At 43.7% G+C, this 23,393-nt stretch overlaps 1 protein-coding gene across 6 annotated transcripts; it reads right to left on the bottom strand.

The window, feature by feature from the left end:
- Positions 1-1,258: 1,258 nt before the first annotated feature.
- LOC130528052 (tyrosine-protein kinase STYK1-like) lies at positions 1,259-8,718 on the bottom strand. Of its 6 annotated transcripts, none has more exons than XM_057036987.1 (10): positions 8,504-8,717; positions 6,230-6,380; positions 5,210-5,356; positions 4,881-5,111; positions 4,503-4,684; positions 4,263-4,340; positions 2,717-2,928; positions 2,274-2,314; positions 2,055-2,151; positions 1,259-1,737 (listed from the first exon to the last, which is right to left on the bottom strand). In XM_057036987.1, exons 2-10 carry the CDS (start codon positions 6,318-6,320, stop codon positions 1,542-1,544), a joined length of 1,275 nt encoding a protein of 424 aa, XP_056892967.1. In that variant the 5' UTR covers positions 6,321-6,380; positions 8,504-8,717; the 3' UTR covers positions 1,259-1,541. The 6 variants fall into 6 exon arrangements, with proteins under 6 accessions (XP_056892967.1, XP_056892971.1, XP_056892968.1 ...); XM_057036991.1 differs by having other exon boundaries at positions 5,210-5,265; XM_057036988.1 differs by having other exon boundaries at positions 6,230-6,285; positions 8,504-8,697.
- Positions 8,719-23,393: the final 14,675 nt, after the last annotated feature.

The following is a 23,393-nucleotide window of genomic DNA, read 5'->3' as shown; positions in this document are numbered from 1 at the left end:
TCCTCCTGGCACTGTACAGCATAGACAACATTACTTTGTTTGGGTCTTGGTGTCTTGTCCTTTGGGTGTACTAACCTCTGTCTGAGAGTGTTGCTGGGTTTGAAATGAACCGGTATGTCGTGTTTCTGGAGGATCCTCCTAAACTTCTCCGAGACTCCAGACAGGTAGGGGATGGAAACGCTGCGACGTTTGTTTCTCTCCTCCTCTCCTTTGCTGAGGTCTCGCTTTCTTGAGGTCCTGGTGAAGGCCCAGTCTGGGTAGCCACATGTTTTGAGAGCTGTCTTAATGTGGTCCTGTTCCTTCTTTCTGCCTTGGGATGTGGTGGGTATTTCTCTGGCCCGGTGTTGGAGGGTTCTGATCACTCCCAACTTGTGTTCCAGTGGATGGTGAGAGTCAAACTGGAGGTACTGGTCAGTATGTGTAGGTTTTCTGTAGACTTCGATGGTGAGATTTCTGTCCTCAGTGATCTTGACCGCGCAGTCCAGAAAGGCCAGACTGTTTCCTGTGTTTAAAACCAAATTGTACTTTGAATGACTATATGAAGTCAAGATGTTATTGTGCAAATAAATAATTGTAGTATCTGACCCATTCTATGCAGGCTTTACGTCTGTAAGGCCGTAATGTGTTTAACAGCCAGCCTAAGCACCATATTAGGACATGCTCCACCTGTGTGTCCTGTGTCTTCTTCCTTTATGTAAGAGAAGCTGCTAAAAGATGACACTGGAGTCTGTGGGCCCCTGGTTGTTCTCCATATGAGGATGTGTAGCATGAAGCACCTTCAGTATTCCCTTTTTTGGTAATAACTGAACGCTATACCATTGGGTTGGCCATATTGTATAGCATGAGGTCATCAGTAAAGAATGTGTTTACTTGACTGTATAAGAAGGAGGTGTCGATGTAGACACTTCGGAGTTCTTCACCATCGAGACCGCGAAACCTCCCTCGGACAATCTGCAGTGTTCGATTGATACCTGACTGTTCTCTCCAATAAATATCTTTGATAACCAAGTCGGTGTCTGCGAAGATTCCTTCCTCATCAACACATCTCGGCTACCACCAGGAGAAGATTCACAACACAATCTCAGAATTCTTGTATCTCTTTGATTATGTGACTTTTCTCCTCTGAAAATAGGTTGATAAAAGTCACCAGCTCCATGGGAGAAGTGTTCTCAGATCCCGAGAAAGTCTAAAATGCCTAGCATAAAAACAATCACGCTTTTACAGTCACAACTACATCAATTACATTTAAAAAGCAATATCTGATGTTTCGGTCTTTATTTTATAAAAGAGGCAGTATCACCCATCGTTTACACATATAAAAGCCCCAAGTGCTTTAGTTTAAGTTTAAAAATACAGATAAAATGTTTTTTTAAATTATATTACTCATAAAAATAGAGGTTTGTAATTTACAATTAATGTATTTAACATAGAAGGTAAATGTGCATTTTAGAGTATATGCCAAGCATAAGGCAAGTTTTGTTCAAAACAATTTCAATGTGCATTGTTGTGAAAAAATCTACCATTTCAACTATATCAACTAATTAGAGCACAGCATAGTTGTACGTCTCCCCATATCCGGCCTCCCTCATATATTTCTCAAAGTCCAGTGGCTCAGGTACTCTTAGAACTCTTCTGTCATTGGCTGATCTCTCTCCTGCCCGAAGCTTCTGAATAAGCTCAGTCATGGAGAGACGATGCTGAGGGCTCCAGTGACAGCATGACCTGATTAGGGAGTACCTGAATAACCAAATAAATAAATAAATCAATCAAACCAAAAAACAACTGAACACCCGTAATTATGACCATATTTGACATTTATCTTTGATTTTACTTTTTATAGATATGTTATGCAATGTAAGTGGTGCAAGATTTTTCCATAGTGCAGCCATGTCCAGAACATTCTTATTTCTAATATTCTTATTTAAAATGAATTGTCTTTTTGACTGAATTATATATTAGTAAAAAATAATCCATATAATTTGATATGTTTCTACTTTTTCTGCTTAAATGCTGTTAAAAATGTCATAAGAGTGTGTTTGTGAGGTTTGTCTTACAGTGCATGAGAGCAGCTGGCTGGTCGTTTAAGATGCTTCCCTCTCTGGAGATACTGCAGAAGTTCAGTTACAAAGACCTTAGCAAAAGGGGGGTCACCTGCATGCATGACAATATTAGACTGAACAATATTAATTAAAACCTTCATGTTAATAATATAAAGCTAAATATCAGGACTTCATATAAAAATTATAATTTATTTGAAAAAATCTGATACCCACCAAATGTGACCATTTCATAAAGTAGAATACCAAAGGACCACCTGTTAATAGAAAAAGATCAGTATTAGTTACATATTTTAATCTCAGGTGAAATAAGGAATAAGTTAGTAATGAAAGCATGAAATTGCTACTTTAAACTCCTGATTTGCCAAACACCTGAACACAAAAGATTACTTTGGAATAATATGTCAAAGAAGAAACAACCAGAAGCACAAAACTAATTCATGGAATTTGGAGATTTTGCTGTAAAATCCCAAATGTTTTGTAGAGACAAATTTAAGCTAACTTTGATTTGACATAAAATAATTATTTTGCAGAATTCAACATCCCTTGACTTTACTGTTATTACTTTCATTAGTGAGCTCAGACTCCCTTTTAAAATTTTTCAGTGATAGACTTTATACGTCGTTTAATTGCTTAATATTAATGGTGAGTACACTCACACATCACTACTGTGACTGAAGGCTCTCATGCTCAGGACTTCAGGTGCCTGCCACTTCCTCAGCTGTGTAGGCTCTCTTGCACTCAGTGAGATGGGCTGTGTTCTGCGGTACGCTGAGCCAAAGCCCCACAGCTTAGCTGTCAAATCTCCACCGATCAGCACACTACGAGCTCCAACATTACCATGGATACATTCTTGGCTGTGCAAGTACTCCTTGAAAAGGTTAACAGACTTAATTAAAATGCATAATCCATTTTGTCAATGTAGGTTCTCATCTATCCAGGTAAAGGTTATCCAATGCTTGATTTCAGTAATCAACTGGACTCTGTTAATGTGCTTGAAGGTGTTTTGTTTCTTTTCCAAAAGTCTTCTTCATCGTTCTTGACCTAGTTTTGCTCGTGGGGGCTTCCTCTTCGTCTGCAGGGTCACAATATAACAAATCACGAGATCCTGTGTGAAGATGTGATAGTTGGATGGATTGTAGACGGAGGCAGTATATGACTGCATTGCAAATGGTTGATAGGTAATGTCTCAGTTTTTTCAAACTTGACATTGATGGCTTCTTTGACACCCCTCTCCACCAACGATCTTCTCTGGTGAGTACAGACAGCTGTCCTCATAAGAGTGTCCTGTTTCCTTTAAATGTAGATAAACTGTTGAGTTCTGTCTTCAGGAAGTGGCTCTTCTGTTTAGGGCTATTCACATGTGAAGAGGTTGATGTATAAATTCCTGCATTCTTCTTGGCGTTGTATGGTATGGACAACGGTGATTTGCTTGTATCTTTTTGTCTTGTCCTTCAGGTGTACTAGTTTCTGTCCTTGTTTGTGGATTTGAAGGGTACTTGAATGTATTGCTTCTGAAAGATATAAATGCCACATCAAGAGCATGCTAATGGTCAAGGGCTATATCTTCAAGCTTTGGCCCCAGCCATTTCAGAACTAAAGAAGACTTTTGGAGAAGAAGCAAAACATTTTAAAGAAGTTTAACCAAGTACAAGTCACTGAGATCAAGCTTTGGATAACATTTGTTTGGAGTTTTACACAATAATTACAGTTTTGCAATGACAATAACATCATCATCATCATCATCATCATCATCATCATCATCATCATCATCAACAACAACAGCAGCAATAATAATAATACATGTAAATAAATATCACATCAGATATCAAGTAATATATCTGTAAGGCTGCAAGACAGTTCAGACAGCTTTGGATTTTACTTAATATAAGTTTGTAAAATCAAATTACATTATGATATCAAATGCTAATAAAATCAAAGTGAAATGTATCATAACAGTGACAATGAACAACATTACATTTCCCTGTGTTGGACAAATAAAGGAATCTAAATCTGAATCTAATAGTCACATTATAAGGTCACCAGTAGATATTCATTAGAAACAATTGTACATCATATAACAGTGAATGGGTATTTTCTGTCATCACTGTAGAAAAAGCAAACTATTGTTTATCTATTCAATAATTCCCTTATATAAAAATATTTGTATGTAATAAAAAGATTCCAGAGAGTAGTTTAACCAACCAGGGCAGAGGCCACTTGTGTTGCCATGATAAATATTCTCTTCTCAGTCATGTCATGTGAAGACTCTAAACTGCCATCCTTCAAAAGCAAAGACAAAGGGGAAATGTGAATATGTACTTAATTGTACACCAGGTATGTTCCATTTAATCTGCAGTCAAACTGCAGGCGAGAAGGAGATGACCTCATTAATATAACAGTAAATGTTCATGATCATCCAAAAACAGAAAAATTCTCTTTCACCTGTCGACACTTCCACAGGTATCCTAACAGGTCTTGATGCTGCAGGTCCTCCATCACCATCATCAATGGTGGCTCCACTGAAATCATGCCCAGCAGGTTAGGTAAGAAAGGATGTGGACCTAATCCTGACAGGAAGGATGCAAAGCCCAAAAAGTGCTGCCTCTCATTGTGGTTGGCTGTTTCTGAGAGATAAAGTAAACACCACTTAACAATTGTACATGCAGAGAACATTTCAACTATTGTAGACCCAACCTAGTTTGTGTTGTATGTTTCTTAAAACATTGATGCTGTTCCTTCCTTGGATTTTAAATGTTACCATTGACCATATTACACATGAAATCCTTTCATAATGAAATAAAACACTTCACTAAGATCTACCTTTAAGAACCCTTAAGACGACATTCCTGTTGTCCACACAGGCTCTGTAGAGGGTGACCATGTTGTCAGCCTTGATAGAGAAGGACAGGGGGAGGGCTTTGACCTGGCTGTAGACTCTGGGATACTGCTCTGTGGATGCCCGTGGTGCAGCTGTAAGAGTTGGCCTCACATTCTGGTGCTTAACAGACATTGGTAACTCTTCATGTTCCAGTGGATTGATGCCAGCAGGTGCTTTTAAAATAGCAGGATATAACATGTTAAATTAATGCTTTATATTAGATTCAGAATGGTTGGAAAATTGACTGGCTGTTTGTTTTTGTTTTTTTTACCATCAATGCCTCTTTGTAGCGTTGGGTGGCTCCGTGTCCTCTGCTGGGTTCTACACCTCATAAAGCACAGAGTCACTAAGATGACTGCAGAGCCCAGGAGTAGCAGTGTGGGGACAATGATCACAGCCTGATTATACTCCCTTGCAACTGATAGAAATAGAAGCTATTATTAAGGTTTTAAGATGATTGAACAAACTTATCTATTTGGCATGGTTTAGCTTTTTATAGACTATGAATGTAACACAAAAATGAAATATTATGTAGAACAATGTATTCTTTACTTTCCTTATATATAAATATGTCAATGCATTTTTTGCGAAGCTAAACAGCCTTAGTTGTATCATATTTTCCCACTTGTCACATAAAGCTACTTGCAGCTTTGTGATATGGTCCAATGATTTGTGTTGTATTTTGTGTCACTGATTAATAATTCAATGCACTCAGTTGTTACTTGAAGGACCGTCTTTGAATTAATAAAATAATTTAATGCAGGCTGACGGTCTTCATTGCTTGGTGAGGAACCATTGGTGAACTACTTTTCACAGTGCATTATGGGATACGTTGACTGCTAAATGCAGCACAGAGATCCTCATTTTTTTGGACAACTCTTCAAAATGACAGCTCCCCAAATTAGTGCACCCTTTAAGAATAGTGAGTGGCTGCAGATACAGTCATACAAAAATGCATACACAGGAACAGTATGTAAATTACTAAATTCCTGTGTGTTTGCAGTCTTGATTACTTTTAAAATGAATAAAATCACCTTTGATCTTTCCAGGGTCTTTGATGATAAGGCAACCTTTTATGCTATGTAACTTTGTATTAGTACTCCCTATAGGGACTGATACAGTATATGATACTACTGGTACTGGATAACTGGTATATTTTATTTTACATTGAACAGCATGAATTAATGAGTGGAAACTTAGATCTGTCTCATCAAGTGTCTGCTCGTCTAGTATACATCAATAAAAAAAAATTTAAAAAAATGCTGAGAGTTCAGTAGCAATACATCCTTACTGCAGAGGCGGTCATCTGCTGCACACAGGTCCTCAGGAGTAGAGTTGAAGGACATGCTGCAAGAACAATAGTGGTAAATAATATTTACCATTATTGCCTAGCAAATTAGTCTTCAGATTCCTTCCACACTTCTGACATAATCCATAAGACCCTTGTGTGAAAAGCCATGCATGTTATTCCATGTTTATGCTTTTCTGCTGAATTTATTTTCAAATGTCTCACACAGTTACTGAAGTGTGTTGCTTCTGGCACTTTCCATCGCAATCACATTATAACGTGAGGTATATTGTATGGATATAATATTGTCAAAACAACTGTATTGTACAAACGTAAAAACCTATATTGTAGGAATACAATAATTGTACGAAAATGATAGTAGTCTAGTCCATGTGACACTCATTCCAGACATTTATTATTTACATTTACCGGTAACTGTTTAATATATATGGCAAAGATTTTGTAAATATCATAAATGATGGCAAAAACAATCACATCGCTGTTTTGCAGAATGTTTGTTGCTAAATGGAGCAAATGTCTGGCTAGGACCCTATATGCGTGCTGCATCTTTTAAGAGAGAAGATTTCGTGTGAATCCAATTGCAATCAATGTGTTTAGAATGTATTTTAAGTGTACATTTAAACAGATTTGTCAGGCGACTGATGCATAGAAAAAGTTACAGCATTTTTTTATGTACCTCCTAAGCACACAGGTTATGATCCCAGAAACTCGGCCATAAAACCTCAAACTACTCGGGAACTGTAGGTTGCACCCTAAACATGCACCAAAATGTGCAAAATGTCGTTTCAGAACTGACTAGAAAATTCTCTGAAAAATCCCAAGAAAAAAATCTTAAAAAGCTTCCATTTTCACCTATTACTTTCTATTCATTTTCACATGTATGCAATTTATTGTCTAACGGCTGCTTAGTACTGCACATTTATACACTGTACAAAGCTGTTGTACAAAATTGTTTGGAGCATTTGAAAGAACTGTAAATAAAGAAATGTTTTAAATAAACTGAATAGCAATCACAATAAATTGAATAGTTTAACAATAGCTATCAGAAAAATCCCAAATTTGCTATTTGAAAAAGCATCAGAAAATGTACTGAATACCCTCTAATGTAAACAACAGATAACCTTAGGAAGGTAACATGTTTTTAGACAGGATAAAAAAACCTGTTCACATCATAGTGCTGCATGCACACAACACACCCACATCCTGGAATGTAGAAATGAATTTTAATTTAGGCATGACTCATTGTTGACATTGTAACACATAAAGTCTTACTGTAAATGATAAGGATAGATGAACAACGGCCTATTTAATCTCCCTGCTTCAAAATGAAGGCTTATGGGGGAGGTAACCATTTCAATGGCACTCTTTTGTGGAAATCATACAGCTGAGTAAAAGATTATTATTTATTATATATATATATTTGAAGTTAGATTTACAGCAGTGCCACGTACTGAAAAGGTATAGGCTGCAGGGAGACCTCTCTCTCCTTCACTCTTTCCTCTAACTATACACAGACAGATGACACCCAGTTAGTTTTGAGGTATGTGGGTTCTAAAATTATATATTAATGAATAATTGAATTAAGTATTAGTAGAGGTGTTGGTGTTAGGTGGAACTTTTGTTGTAAGTTAAATTATTCCTATTAACATTAAACTACGCTGACTTTTCCTGTAGTAGACAATCCCGTCAAACCTGTTAGTTTGCATTTTTTCTTTCACCTTTGCACACATAAATATTACATCAGCACATACCTGCATGTGCACCAAAACACTTAAACTATTTAAAGAAACTAAATGGTTGTGTTAAAAACACCCAGACATAGTTGTTGCTGTCCCATGCTACCCTTTTTGAACTAGAGCAAACCATGTAGAGTGCACCAGTAACACACTTGAGCTCTCAAATCTTTTCCCTGTTTCATTCTCTAAGAGCTCCATCTTTCTGTCTATGTGTCTGTTGAAAGTTATTCATAACCAATAAGCCATAATACTAATGCGCAACCTTGAGCCTATCACTGTCACAGTTTTCTCGGAAATGCAGACAAGAGAATCTTGTGTCCAACAATGGAGTGTTTGAGGTTTGACATCTACATTCTGTTTAAATGTGGCGGAGCACATTTCATTTTCACATCAAGCATTACACAGGATTTTTATGCAACTGTTACTAAAAGCTAAACCCTGAAGCTTGAAACAAATATATGGAAGTAAGGTCGCAATTTTTTTTACTGTTTGTAATTATAATTGTTCATTTCTATCTTACCTGACCAGCTCTGTGGAAGTGTATTCTTGTTGACCTGATTTTATTCTTCATGTCCAGAACTGTTTAGTCTTTTTATCTTGCACCAAAAATCAAAGATCATCACCGCAGAGATACAATTCAACTACTATGCTGAGATTTGAAATTATTTCTGTATCTGTCACCAACAGAGTATATTTTCTCATGTTTCCCTTTATCTCCCGCCCTGTTTCCGGTAGTCACACCCTCTACTTCAGCAGTTTCTTTTCTGCTTTGTCATGACACACACCTTGCATTCAGCACATTCTTCCTGCTATATTTATACACTCACCAGCCACTTTATTACATACACCTTGCAAGTAAAAGTTTGGACCCCCTTTTACCTTCACAACTGCCTTAATTCCTGTGGCACACTTTCAACAAGATTGTTGTCCATATTGACATATAGCATCAAGCTTACAGAGAGACACCTCATGAGAGGTGCCTCATGAAGGCGTAACACTGCCTACTGTCAACAAGGCATTTTTTCCCAACTGCTGGCGACTGGATATGTTCCATTCTCTGTAAACCCTAGAGATGGTTGTGTTTGAAAATCCCAGTAGATCAGGTTTCAACGGATCATCAATTAGGTACCAACTTTAACATTACTATATCAACTGGAAGAAACAAAAATTTGTCATTCTTTAACACATATTTTTCAAAACCATGTCTGGTTATCTGTATTTTTTTGTTAGTAGTAGTTAGTAAAATAAAATAGAATAGAATTCGGAATATACAAAGAGGATGTATATTTACAATAATCCAGATAAATGGATACTCAGCTCCCGTATACATGTACATAGTACAGAGGGTGAATACAATATACATATCAGAATATATAATATTCAGATTATGCTAGCGGGCCTTATGTTTATTGTGCAGTCTGACAGCAGCCGGCAGGAAAGATCTGCGATACCTCTCCTTCACACAGCGAGGGTGGAGCAGCCGCTCACTGAATGAGCTGCCCAGTGCTGTCAGGGTGTCCTGTAGGGGGTGGGACGTGTTGTTCAACATTGATGACAGCTTAGCCATCATCCTCCCGTTTCCCAGGTGAGTTACCTGTTAACCTCGCGATTCCTCCAGATAACTCAGAGTTGAGGAGAGAAGTGCTTGAAGTCCATGCCACTGTTGTCAGCCACCATGATCCAACTAATGTTTTGCTGAACTACTTTTCCACCTGGTATAAGCTCAGAAGAGCTGTTGCATGGTTCCTAAAGCTGAAGAGTTTGCTCACCCAATGCGCTCTCAAAAGAAAGGGGACCTTAAAGGCAGTCATGACTGGCCCCATGACACTCTCTGTTCAAGACCTGGAAGAGGCAGAAGAAGCCGTTGTGAAGTTCTGCCAAAATCAAGGACTTTTGCAGGAGATGGCAAGTCTGCGCAATGGAAGGAATGTCAGCCGGAAAAGCTCCCTCTTCAAACTGGATCCATTCCTTGACCATGGCATATTAAGAATTGGTGGTCGCCTGAGCAGGATGGCTATGCCAAAGGAGCAGAAACATCCAGCTATCTTGCCTAAGAGGCATTTCGTCTCAGAGCTCCTGCTTCGGCACATTCATCAGCAGGTTGGGCATTGTGGCAGAAATCACATTTTGGCAAGCTTAAGGCAAAAATATTGGATTCCTTGTGCAAATTCCTTTGCAAGGGAAATTGTGAACAATTGTGTCCCCTGCAGGCGAAACTATGCACATGCAGGTGAACAAAAGCTGTCCGATCTGCCAATTGATCGTTTGACTCCTGACCTCCCTCCATTCTCATACGTCGGAGTGGATTACTTTGGACCAATAGAAGTGAGAAGAGGGCGTGGCATGGCAAAGCGGTATGGTGTGCTATTTACTTGCCTGACTACTAGAGGAGTCCATTTGGAAGTAGCACAATCGATGGATACTGACTCCTGTGTGAATGCGTTCACGCGCTTCATATCCAGAAGGGGCCAAGTCAGTAAGTTGAGGTCAGACAATGGAACTAATTTGATCTCCACTGAAAAGGAGCTACGTGAGGCACTGAAACGTTGAAACATGGACCAAATTGAGAGCAGTCTCGTTCAGAAAGGTGTGAAGTGGACGTTCAATCCTCCAGCTGGTGCCCACCATGGAGGCATCTGGGAGCGCATAATAAGAATGGTGAAAAGGGTCTTGTCCTCAATCACAAACCAGCAGTCTTTGGATGATCAAGGTTTAGTCACAGTGATGTGCGAGGTGGAATCCATCCTAAACAGCCGTCCCTTGACAACCGTTTCTAGTGACCCCAATGACTTGGAACCACTGACACCTAATCACCTACTGCAGCTTAAGGTCCAGTCCTTGCTTCCACCAGGAATATTCAAACAGGAAGATGTGTACGCCAGAAGGCGATGGCGACAGATACAGTATATCGCAGATCTTTTCTGGACACGATGGATACAGGAATATGTTCCACTCATGCAAGAACGATCCAAATGGTCCCGCATCCGGCCGAACTTCTCTGTGGGAGACGTAGTAGTGATCGCTGATGCTGCAGCGCCACGAGGCTCATGGGTGCTTGGGAAAGTCATCGAAGCCATAGCAGATTCTAAGCGCCTTGTTCGCTCTGTGAGATTGCAAACTAGAACCAACCAGCTCCTAAGGCCAATTAGCAAGATCTACTTGTTGGTAAAAGCCAACAGTGAATGCTGAACAAAGACTTTTTGTTTTTTGAAAATTGGCCCCATTGTAAATGTGTTTTGTTATAGCCACACGTGGTAGCTATAAGGGGCCGGATATGTTAGAGCCAATTTAGTTTCCTTAGTTTAGATGTTTACTTGGATAAGATTTGTTGGCCTCATGCCACGTGCTTTTATTTTGACACAGGCTTTGGTCACATGACCAAGTAAAGATGGCTGCCCCTCCCTTGGCAGTCAGTTCTCAGTTTAACAAAGGAATGGTTAGTGGTGATATAGTTTTTTACCGCTTAAAGTTGCTATCTTTAGAAAGTAAAGGCCTTTGAACTTAGAAAAATAACACTTTAGTTTACTTATTCAAACCTTTTGTGTTGAGCCATTTTATTTCGATTATTTAGCCTTAATTTGGAATACAAACATTTGGATTTATGCCACTGTGTGCCACCTGCTTGCATGCCTGCCATTTTCCCCATCTCCTTGCTTGCCTGCCAGCCTGCCATTGCCTCTCTCCCTCTGCCTACCTGCTACTTACCTGCTTGCGGCCTACTCACCAGCTTCCTCCATGTTGAACACCTTCAACCATCAAAACCAAGGTATGAACAACAGATGTGCACAGTGTTTTAAGATAGGCGCGTAACAATAACTATACAACATCTTTCCTTTGAAGTTGAACGGAATTGAAACTGACACTCATAGTCTGTCTATAATAGTAACTGGAACTACCGGAACTAAGCTTTTTCAAAGAGGTAGGTTTTAAGCCTGATCTTAAAAGTAGCGATAGAGTCAGCCTCTCGTACCTGGACAGGGAGCTGGTTCCATAGCAGGGGGGCCTGGTAGCTAAATGCTCGGCCCCCCATTCTACTCCTAGAAACTCTGGAAACCACAAGTAGACCAGCATTCTGAGAACGGAGCGGTCTATTGAGCTGGTAAGGTATCACTAGCTCCTCCAGGTAGGATGGAGCTAGGCGTCTGAGGACCTTGTAGGTCAAAAGAAGGGTTTTAAAAATTATTCTAAATTTAATGGGCAGCCAATGAAGAGATGCCATTAGAGGAGTTATGTGATCTCTTTTGTCAATACCTGTCAGAACTGTGGCTGCAGCATTTTGGATCACCTGGAGGCTTCTTAAAGAGTTGTTTGGACACCCCGATAATAAAGAATTGCAATAGTCCAGCCTGGAAGTAACAAATGCATGGACTAACTTTTCAGCATCATGCCGCGTCAGTAGCTTCCTGATCTTTGTGATGTTTCTCAAGTGAAAAAAGGCATTTTGAGAGACTGTTTTAACTCTGACTCTGACACTTTGAGAGACTGTTTTTACTCTGTAGGCGAACTGCAGTGGATCCAGGAGGGGGGTGGTGATGGACTTGAGGTGTGGCAGGATCAGGCGCTCTAAGGACTTCATGACTACAGAGGTGAGCGCCACAGGTCTGTAGTCGTTAAGCCCAGTGATCCGTGGCTTCTTGGGGACAGGGACGATGGTTGAAGTTTTGAGGCAGGCTGGCACCTGGCACGACTCCAGGGAGGAGTTGAAGATGTCTGTGAAGACAGGAGTCAGCTCCTCTGCGCAGTGCCTCAGGGTGGAAGGAGACACGTCGTCCGGGCCAGGGGCCTTGCGCGGGTTCAACCTGGCGAACTGCCTTCGCACATCCTGTTCACTGATGGTGAATGGAGGGGGGGAGGAGGGGGGAACTGGTGGTAAGTGATGGGGGGGGGGGACTGATGGTGAGTGATGGTGAGTGGAGGGGGGGAGGAGGAGGGAACTGCCTTTGATGGAGTGAGGTCCATGGGGGCAGTGACACTGGGGGGAGGGGAGGTGTTGGGCATGGTTGACGAGGTGTCAAAGCGGGCATAGTGGAGGGACAGACTCTGACAAAGGGCTTTGTCGTCCTGACCCTTTGAAGCCTGAGGCCTGTAGTCGGTGATCTGCCTCAGGCCTCTCCACACAGAAGCAGAGTCGTTAGCAGTAAACTGCTGCTGAAGTTTCTCCGAATACACAGATTTAGCTCTCCTCAGTTCCTTGCTAAACCGGTATTTGGCCTCTCTGTAGCAGTCTCTGTCTCCACTTTTCAGCGCTGCTTCCTTTTCTTTCCTGATCTGTCTGAGTTTCGGTGTGAACCAGGGCTTGTCATTGGAATAACTCACCCTAGTGCGCGTTGGTAGAATGCGCTCCTCACAAAAGTGGATATATGAGGTCACAGTGTCCGTGTACTCATCCAGATCATGTGTGGCCCCTTTAAACATGTCCCAGTCAGTTGTATCCAAGCACGTGCGCAGCTCCTCCACAGCCTCACTGGTCCATCTCTTCGTGGTGCTCACGGATGGCTTTATTAGTTTAAGTTTCTGTCTGTATGTGGGGATCAGGTGGACCATCACGTGATCAGACAGTCCTAGCACAGCACAGGGGATGGCCCGATACGCGTCCTTCACTGTGGTGTAGCAGTGATCCAGCGTGTTCTCTGCTCTGGTGGGGCATTTGATAAACTGTTTGTACCTGGGGAGCTCGTAACTCAGGTTGCTCTGATTAAAGTCGCCAAGCACGATAACCAGAGCGTCGGGATAGGTCCGCTCCACTTGTTGAATACAGTCCGCGAGCGTGCGCTGAGCCTCGCGCACGTCCGCATCTGGCGAGATGTAAACAGAGGCCAGAATGAATGAAGCGAACTCACGCGGAGAATAGAAGGGTCTGCAGTTGATGAAGAGGTATTCCAAAGCAGGAGAACAGTGCTGAGAGATCACAGTCACATCAGTGCACCAGTCGCTGTTGATGTAGAAGCAGACTCCACCGCCTGCTCTCTTGCCAGAGAGCGCCAGGTCGCGGTCGGCACGGAATAGCTGGAATCCCTCGAGGAGGAGCGCGCTGTCCGGTGTCTCTTTCCTGAACCAGGTTTCAGTGAAGCAGAGAACACACGAGGTGGAGAAGTCTTTAATCCGCATCAGCAACTTCAGCTCGTCCATTTTGTTACAAAGTGAGTTGGCGTTGGACAGAAAGATCCCAGGCAGCGCCGTGCGCGAGCCTCTCCTGCGTAGTCCCGCCAGGGCACCGGCCCGTCTTCCTCTCCTCCCCCGTCTCACCTTTTGGGCCAAAAAGTGAACCAGGTCGGCTGCAGGAGCCAGAAAAACTGGAAGTAAGTCCGTGGGGGTGAGAGTCCTGATGTTTAGTAGCTCTTCACGGGTGTAAGAGCAGGCAGACACACAATTAACAAACAAAAATAGACAAACAAGAACGCAGCAAGACGCCAAGGCGACCGCTCTGGGCGCCATTTTGGATGGATCATAATCATAAATAATAATCATAAATGTAAAAGTGATCAAAGAATGGTCTGACAGGAGTGGGTTCTGAGGGAACACTGACACATGTTCTACCTCAACACCATAAGTCAGAACTAGATCTAGGGTGTGGTTGAAGTTATGAGTTGGTTGGTTTATCTGCTGGAGGAAACCAACTGACTCAAGTAATGAAATGAAGCCATTTCTAAAGCTGCCATTTACAACGTCTTTTAACCGTGGAACAGAGACTACCTCTATAGTGTTAAATATGTTATTGTTGGTGGATGAGGGTTCTATGGAAGCAGCAGAGAGGTGTGTAAGACTACAACTCTGCATCCTGGTCTGGACCCTGGATTGTCAGGTCACTTTGGGTCTAATAAAATTAGCCAAGTTACTAGAAATGAGAGAGGCATCATCCCGTGTGGGATGGACACCGTCCCTCCTAATCAGACCAGGTTTTCCCCAAAAAGTGCTCCAATTGTCTATAAAGGCCACCTGGTTTTCGGGGCACCACCGTGACAGCCAGCGACAAAGTGATGACATGCGGCTAAGCATCTCATCGCTGGCCAGATTGGGGAGGGGACCAGAGAATGCTACGGAGTCCGACATTGTTTTTGCGTAGCTGCACACCGACTCTATGTTAATTTTGGTGACCTCCGACTGACATAGCCGGGTGTCGTTGGCTCCAACGTGAATAATAACTTTACCAAATTTACGTTTACGTCTCGCCAGCAGCCATAAATTTGCTATGTCGCCCGCTCTGGCCCCCAGAATGCACTTAACTATGGTCGCTGGAGTCGGCTTCACGTAGCGCAAAACAGAGTCGCCAATTACCAGGGTCGGTTTCTCAGCGGGTGTGTCGCCGAGTGGGGAAAAACGGTTAGCCACGGGAAGCGGTTGGTGGTGCACCTTGGACCTTTGGTTTGGGCTACCCTTCCTGCGAACCGTCACCCAGCCGCCCTGGCTAGCCGGCTGCTCCGCTGCTGCCGGGGGACCACTAGCTGAAGCTACGCTAGGCGGCTCCGCAGCAGCTAGCTTCTCCTTTCTACTCCAGCTAACTCCAAGCTGCGGAACCGCGGCTCAAGCTCGCTAAGTCTCGCCTCCATAGCCGTAAATAAACTACAGTTTCTGCACCTATTCCCTTCACTAAAGGAGTCAGAGGAGTAACTAAACATTTCACATGCTGAACAGACAAAGACACCAGGTGAAACAGACGGTGAGGCCATGCTAATGCTAATAGTCGGCGAAGCCCTGTATTTGTTTAATATGGGTTGTTTCTCACTGTTCAGGTGACTAGAATGTCCCAAGTGTTCAAATTTTAAGTAAAGTGAATACAACACACCAAGTGTTCAATATTAAGTAAAGTGAATACAACACACGGTGCACAGTGCAAACAACGAACGATTGAGAAGACAGGAGAATGGTAGACAGGAGACCGGTAGCTTTGACGTCTCATTAGATGAGAAAGTAAAAAAGTAAAGAAAAGCTCGAAGGTGAATGGGAGCTGTTGTTACAGGCTGCCACTCGCGCAGTGCCAAGCTACTTATTCCTAATAGTGATCTCGTTCAACGTCCGATAATCGATACAGGGGCGCAGCGTACCATCCTTCTTTTGGACGAATAAGAATCCAGCCCCAACTGGAGAGTAGGAGGGCCGAAACAGTCCGGACGCAAGGGTCTCCCCAATAGCTCTCCATCGCCTCACGCCCCGCCCGGGAGAGGTTGTACAGGCGGCTTGACAGTAAGGTGGTGTGGAAAATTTCTTCTGGTGATAGTTGAGATGTGCTGATGAAAAAGGAATCTTCATAGACACCGACTTCGTTATGAGAGATGTTTATTGGAGAGAACAGTCAGGTATCAATCGGACACTGTAGATTGTCCGAGGGAGGTTTCGTGGTCCCGATGGTGAAGATCTCCGAAGTGCTTTGTTCGGTAGACCCTTATATACGGTCAAGTAAACACGTTTCTTTCTTGTGACCCCTGCATTCCTTCACAGCACCAAATCACGAGCACAGGAAAAACATAGGTGACAGGACACAGATGGAACATATTGATATGGTGCCAGGATGGCTGAAGAAGATAAGGTCTCTAAATCAGGATCTGCTAGGGAACAATACACATTCTTCGGACACTACATATTTTCCCCCTCTGTGTAGTCTCGAAAAAATAAAAGGACAGTCAAATCTAATTGAAGGTGACGGTAACCAATAAAGTGGTACAATGTGATATACATGAGCAAAAATTGATTAAATAGGTTTGATTAGCATGCAAAAATTGTGAGTGTGAGAGCGAAAAACCCATCTTTCAGTTTAAAGCCATCAGAGAAGATTCTCTCTTAAGTGAGGTTATGACTGACATTGTAGGTGTAGTCAATTTTATAAAGACCAGACCACTAAAAACAAGAGTCTTCTCTGCTATCTGTGAGGAGATGGGAGCTGAACATCAAGCTGTGCTGTTTCACAGTGAAGCAAGGTGGCTGTCACAAGGAAAAGTCTTGTCCCGAGTTTTTGAGCTCAGAGAGCAGATAAGAATGTTTTTGGAGCAGGAGCACAAGTCCGAAGTCGCAGAAAAATTTAGTTATGAGAGCTTTCTGGCGAAACTGGCTTACCTGAGTGACATATTTGGAAAGCTAAACGAACTAAATCTACAGCTTCAAGGGAAAGATAAACACCTCCCTCAGGTCACAGACAAGATCAGCTCTTTCACCCGAAAGCTTGCAATGTGGGGCAGGCAACTTGATGAAGGAAATACTGATTCATTCGAGAACCTACATGAATTTGCTGACACTAAATCAAATCAAATCAATCTTTCTTTATATAGTGTCCTTTACAATCAAAATTGTTTCAAGGCGCTTACCAGAATCCCAGGGCCTAACCCCAGACAAGCAACAGTGGCAAGGAAAAACTCCCCTTTAACAGGAAGAAACCTTGAGCAGGACCAGGCTCATGTAGGGGGGAGAGGGAGAAGGAGAGGAGAGGAGAGGAGAGGAGAGGAGAGGAGAGGAGAGGAGAGGAGAGGAGAGGAGAGGAGAGGACGGGCACAGAGCACAGAAACACATACAAAAATACACTATTTACACAGCGGGTCAGTGGTGCCAGAGGTCATCATGCAGCTCCAAAGGCGGCGATAGCAGCTCCGAAGGCGGCGATAGTGGCTACTGCTGGCTATGATGCCACTTCAGTGATTCCACATATTAAGCAGCACATTTCATCACTGATTTCATCACAGCCTCCCTGTCCAGGTACGGGAGGCTGACTCCATCGCTACTTTTAAGATCAAACTTAAAACCTACCTCTTTGAAAAAGCTTATTGTTACTAATTCTGTAGTTCCAGTTACTATCATAGACAGACAGACAGATTATCATACTTAGGGGGTCGTCTAATCGTTAGGTCACATCTTAGTTATGCTGTTATAGGCCAAGGCTGCCGGGGTCCGGAAACATGATCACCTGGCAGGCCTCTGTCACCCCACTGGGTCACGGTTTCCTCTCCTCTCCTCTCCTTTCCTCCTCCTCATCAAGCAGACTAGTTATGCTGATTCTTGTGTAGTTTTTCTGCTTCTCCCCCCCCTCCCCTCTCTATTTATTTACAGGTATCGCCGCCTTCGGAGCTGCATAATGACCTCCGGCCCCGCTGAAGTGATTGTATATCGTCTTTTTGTGTGTGTTTCTGTGCTCTGTGCCTCTCCTCTCCCTCTCCTCTCCTCTGCTCTCCTCTCCATTCCTCTCATTTTTCCCCTCCTCCTCCTTCTCCTTCTCCTCTCCTCTCCCTCCCCTCCCCTTCACTCTCCTCTCCTCTCCTCTCCTCTCCTCTCCTCTCCTCTCCTCTCCTCTCCTACCTATTCTATCCTCTACCTGTCCCCCTCCTTCTCCTCTCTCTCTACCCAGCCGGCCATCAGCAGGAGGGTCCCCCTATATGAGCCTGGTCCTGCTCAAGGTTTTTTCCTGTTAAAGGGGAGTTTTTCCTTGCCACTGTTGCTTGTCTGGGGTTAGGCCCTGGGATTCTGGAAAGCGCCTTGAAACAATTTTGATTGTATAAGACGTATATAAATAAAGATTGATTGATTTGATTTGATGGGATTCTTTAAAAAGTACTTCCCTGAAAACAGTTCCCAGTATGACTGGGAGAGATCCTTTCAATGCACAAGCTCCGACTGGTTTCAGCTCTGTGCAGAAGAGGACCAGTTCATTGACATGACGTCTGACTCCACATTGAGACTGAGGTTCACATCACAGACACTGAGTGAATTCTGGCTGTGTGTAGAGAGGCAGTACCCACTCTTAGGGCAGAGGGCTATGGGCATCCTTCTTCCTTTTGCAACATCTTATCTTTGTGAGACTGGCTTCTCTGCTGTTGCTGCACTGAAGACCAAGTACAGGTCCCAGCTAAACATTGAGCAGGAGCTGAGAGTTGCAGTATCATGCTTCAAACCCCGCTTCGAAAAGCTGTGCACTGCAAAATGTGCTCATTGTAGCCATTAATCCTGACTTCCTCATTTTCATAAAAAAAAAAACAGCACAAATTGTTTTCTTCATTTTTGTTTTGTAGGTTAAAGTGTTTTATATATTGTGCTCCTGAGTTAATGTTGCTGATCAATTTAAATTTATTATCATTTATTGATTTTATTTAAATTTATTTTTCAGTATCAAATGGTTAAATTAGTCAGTCAAAAAATGTTTATAGTTTAAATAAGAATTTAATTTTTTTTAAATTTCAGGTTAATTGATGCACTTTAAATCTTTTCTGTTACAGACTAAAAAACAATGTTAATAAAGCTATTCTTTGTTGTCAGTTGGTCTATATTTCTTTCTTTTTCTTTTTTTGTTTTCTTTAATGTTAATAAGGACACAATGTTATGCAGAGGTGTAACAATTTCATAGACAAATGATACTAATTATAGTCATGGCGGAGAGGCGCAAAATGTTTTCTTCTTCCTAGGGGGGGCGTAACAGAAAATAATTGAGAAGCACTGTGTTAACCCCAGTTTTCCGGACACTCAAAAGAGAGAGACCGGCCCGTTTGCTCCCAAAGGATGCACGAGACTTTGGGACAATTGTCCTGAACCCGCAGCTTTTAAAAACTGGATCATTATTTCCTGGCCATAACACGACACATTCCTAGTGCCCGCACGCTCAGTCGCCAATCCTGTACATAACACAGTGTACAGACCGAAATAAGATAAATTCAGAATCAGCTGTCCTTTTTAGCTGAAATGAGCAGTGCAATAAATCTCATGGCCTGTCTCTCCTCCAGAGCCACTACTTCAGTTTTTCACAAAACACAAAACAAAAAGGGTCAAATTGAAAAATTTAGAAGAAGTATTCCTCAACATCAGCACAAAAACATACACCCATATTAATTATCTTTACGGTGTGTCTAAATTACTCCCCCATAAGCTTAATTGAACTAACCAGCACCCCAATATGTGAAAAAATGTTCACTTTACTTGCCGGCTTGGAGCGGGAGTTGGTCCGAGGAAGCAGATGGAGAAGAAGACAGCCACAACCGATCCTGTTCATGACACCAATTTTGTGGTAAATTTCTTCTGGTGATAGTTGAGATGTGCTGATGAAAAAGGAATCTTTGTAGACACCGACTTGGTTATGAGAGATGTTTATTGGAGAGAAGTCAGGTATCAATCGGACACTGTAGATTGTCCGAGGGAGGTTTCGTGGTCCCGATGGTGAAGATTTCCGAAGTGCTTTGTTTGGTAGACCCTTATGGTCAAGTAAACACATTCCTTTCTTGTGACCCCTGCACTCCTTCACAGCACCAAATCATGAGCAAAGGAAAAACATAGGTGACAGGACACAGATGGAACATGTTGATATGGTGCCAGGATGGCTGAAGAAGATAAGGTCTCTAAAACTAAGATCCTCAGCAAAAATGAGGATCTGCAAGGGAACAATACACATTATTCGGACACTACAGTGGCTCCGGGTAGGAGATCGATGGCGCAATTGTATGGACGATGGGGCGGAAGTGAAAGTGCACACTGCTTGCTGAAAACCTCGCCCAGGCAATGATATTCCTTCGGAACCCGGGACAGGTCTGGGGTCTCCTGGGCGGGAACCGGGACTGCTGAAGTGACTGCCGAGCGAAGGCAGTTGGTGTGACATGCAACACTCCAGCTCACAAGCCGACCAGTCAATCTAAGCATTGTGTCGAGCTAGCCACGGAGCCCCGAGGACTCCTGGGGAAGAGGGTTATTGTCTGGGTCCAGTGCGTTATCCTCACCAGGCCTTTCCCGTCCAGACCCAGAATGGTCTTCAGTTCGGGCAGTGTCTTGACGGGAAGGCGGGCCTGGCGGGCCAGGTCCTGACGGATAAAATTGTCATCCGCACCCGAGCTCACCAAGAAAGCCACAGACACAGTCTCCTGACCCCAAAGGAGCGTGCCTGACAGGGTTAGGTGGGCCGGAGGTGAGCAGGATGAGGATCCGCTCGCCAACACAGTCTTTTGCGTCGCACCTGGTAGTCGGCAAGGAAATGGCCCGTGTGGACGCAATAAAGGCACAAACCTTTAGACGAGTTCGGCCCAACTACATCGGTTCGCTGGGAGAAACCTCAGGGGCTGGAACAGGGACCGAGGCTGACGAGTCCACGGTGGCTTCCCTCCGCCTGAAGATGCTCCCTGAGTTTCTCGTTCATCCTCTGCCGACGCCTCTCCCGGAGTCGATTGTCCAAGCGAGTCGCCAAGCCGATGAGCGCCTCCAAGTTCCCGGGCTCCTCCCTCGCGGCTAACTCGTCCTTCAGGTCGTCCGAGTAAATACTCCCCGAAGCGCCGCGTCATTCCAGCCGCTCCGGGCAGCGAAAATGCGGAAGTGAATGGAGTAGTCCGCGACTGAACTGGAACCCTGGTGCAGGGCCAGGATCTGGGAGGCCGTCTCACTGCTTTGGACGGGGTGGTCAAACACCCGATTTAATTCTGCTGTGAAGGCTGGAAAACTGGATGAAACGGGTGTCTGGTTCTCCAGAACGGCTGTGGCCCACAGCGCCGCTCTCCCGGAAAGAAGATTTACGACGAAGACGATCTTTGCCCTGTCGCTGGGGTAGGTGAGGGGCTCGAGATCGAAGACTAGAGAGCACTGGAGCAAAAAACTAGCACATGCACCAGCCTCACCAGAATACTGCTCCGGGATGGGAACGTGGGGTTCTCGCGGCGCGGCGGCCACCAGCTGCGGAGTGACTCTCGACACCTCCACAGGTGGCAGAGATGGACCCTGCTCCATCTGTCCAGTGGAAAGCAGGTCCGTCACACTGGCATTCAAGGTCTGAAGCAAGGTCCAAATGTCCGTAAGGAGCTGGTCGTGCTGGCCCAGCAACCTCCCCTGAGCCTCCAACGTACGGCGCACTGCATCCTGATCCACCGGGTCCATAATGGTTGGAGTGTAATGTTAGGAGCAGTTGTACCAGGACCCGAAAGCAGGCAGCACACAGTGGAGGGTGGTGTCTGAAGAACTCCTTTATTGAAGGTTACAGCTAAACGAACGATCCACAAGAGGTGTCGAGACCTCGAAAGAATCCAGAAAACAGTCCACAAGGAAAACTCACCACGAATCACATTAGTCAAAATCACAAAGAGTCAGGGTTTCGCGGAAGGGACAAAACACTCCAACACTGGCAAACGCGAGTACAGACTATAAATAGGGGACTAGATTACTGATAACCCGCAGATGCGTCTGCCTGCAGCTCCAGCTGCTGCAGGGGAAAGGCTCCACCACGCCCCCTGCAGGAAGAAACCCGTAACCAAGCTCCCAGAAGCAGGGAACCCAAAACCTTCTCTTGTTTATCCAGTAGTGAACTGCCAGTGCAAAGGATAGGTGGTGCTGGCATTGTCCACAAAATTACTGAAAACTCTTTTGACATATAAATAGATATAAATAGATATAAATAGAATACTTCTATTTATATCAAGTTTCAATCAATTTTGATAATTTTGATCAATTTTGGTCACCTTTAGACAGAACCAGATTGTTTGGTCGGGCTTGCCTTCCTGGTAACGTATTGCATCACTTCCTGTCTTCTCAATCGTTCGTTGGTTGCATTGTGCATGGGGTGTTGTATTCACTTAATATTGAACACTTGGTGTGTTGTATTCATTTTAATTAAAATTTGAACACTTGGGACATTCTAGTCACCTGATAACAACAGTGAGAAACAACCCATATTAAACAAATACAGGGCTTCGCCGATTATTAGCATTAGCATGACCCGTTTCACCCGGTGTCTTTGTCTGTTCAGCGTGTGAAATGTTTAGTTACTCGTCTGCCTCCTTTAGTGAAGGGAATAGGTCCAGAAAGTGTAGTTTATTTATGGCTATGGAGGCGAGACTTAGCAAGCTTGAGCCGCGGTTCCGCAGCTTGGAGTTAACTGGAGTTGCGTCAGGTAGCCAGGAGAAGCTAGCTGCTGCGGAGCCGCCTAGCGTAGCTTCAGCTAGCGGTCGCAGGAAGCGTAGCCCAAAACAAAGGCCCACGGTGCACCACTAACCGTTTTTCCCCACTCGGCGACACACCCGCTGAGAAACCGACCCTGGTAATTGGCGACTCTGTTTTGCGCTACGTGAAGCCGACTCCAGCGACCATAGTCAAGTGTATTCCGGGGGCCAGAGCAAATTTACGGCTGCTGGCGAGATGTAAACGTAAATTTGGTAAAGTTATTATTCACATCGGAGCCAACGACACTTCGTCAGTCGGAGGTCACCAAAATAACCTTGGAGTCGGTGTGCAACTATGCAAAAATGATGTCGGACTCCGTAGCATTCTCTGGTCCCCTCCCCAATCTGGCCAGCGATGAGATGTTTAGCCGCATGTCGTCGCTTCGTCGCTGGCTGTCACAGTGGTGCCCCGAAAACCAGGTGGCCTTTATAGACAATTGGAGCACTTTTTGGGGAAAACCTGGTCTGATTAGGAGGGACGGTGTCCATCCCACACGGGATGGTGCCTCTCTCATTTCTAGTAATTTGGCTAAT

Source organism: Takifugu flavidus, chromosome 6 (assembly GCF_003711565.1).
Source record: "Takifugu flavidus isolate HTHZ2018 chromosome 6, ASM371156v2, whole genome shotgun sequence".
In the NCBI taxonomy this organism is placed as follows: Eukaryota; Metazoa; Chordata; class Actinopteri; order Tetraodontiformes; family Tetraodontidae; genus Takifugu; species Takifugu flavidus.
Note: the sequence above shows the minus strand (reverse complement) of the source record. Positions and strands in the feature narration are given on the sequence as shown.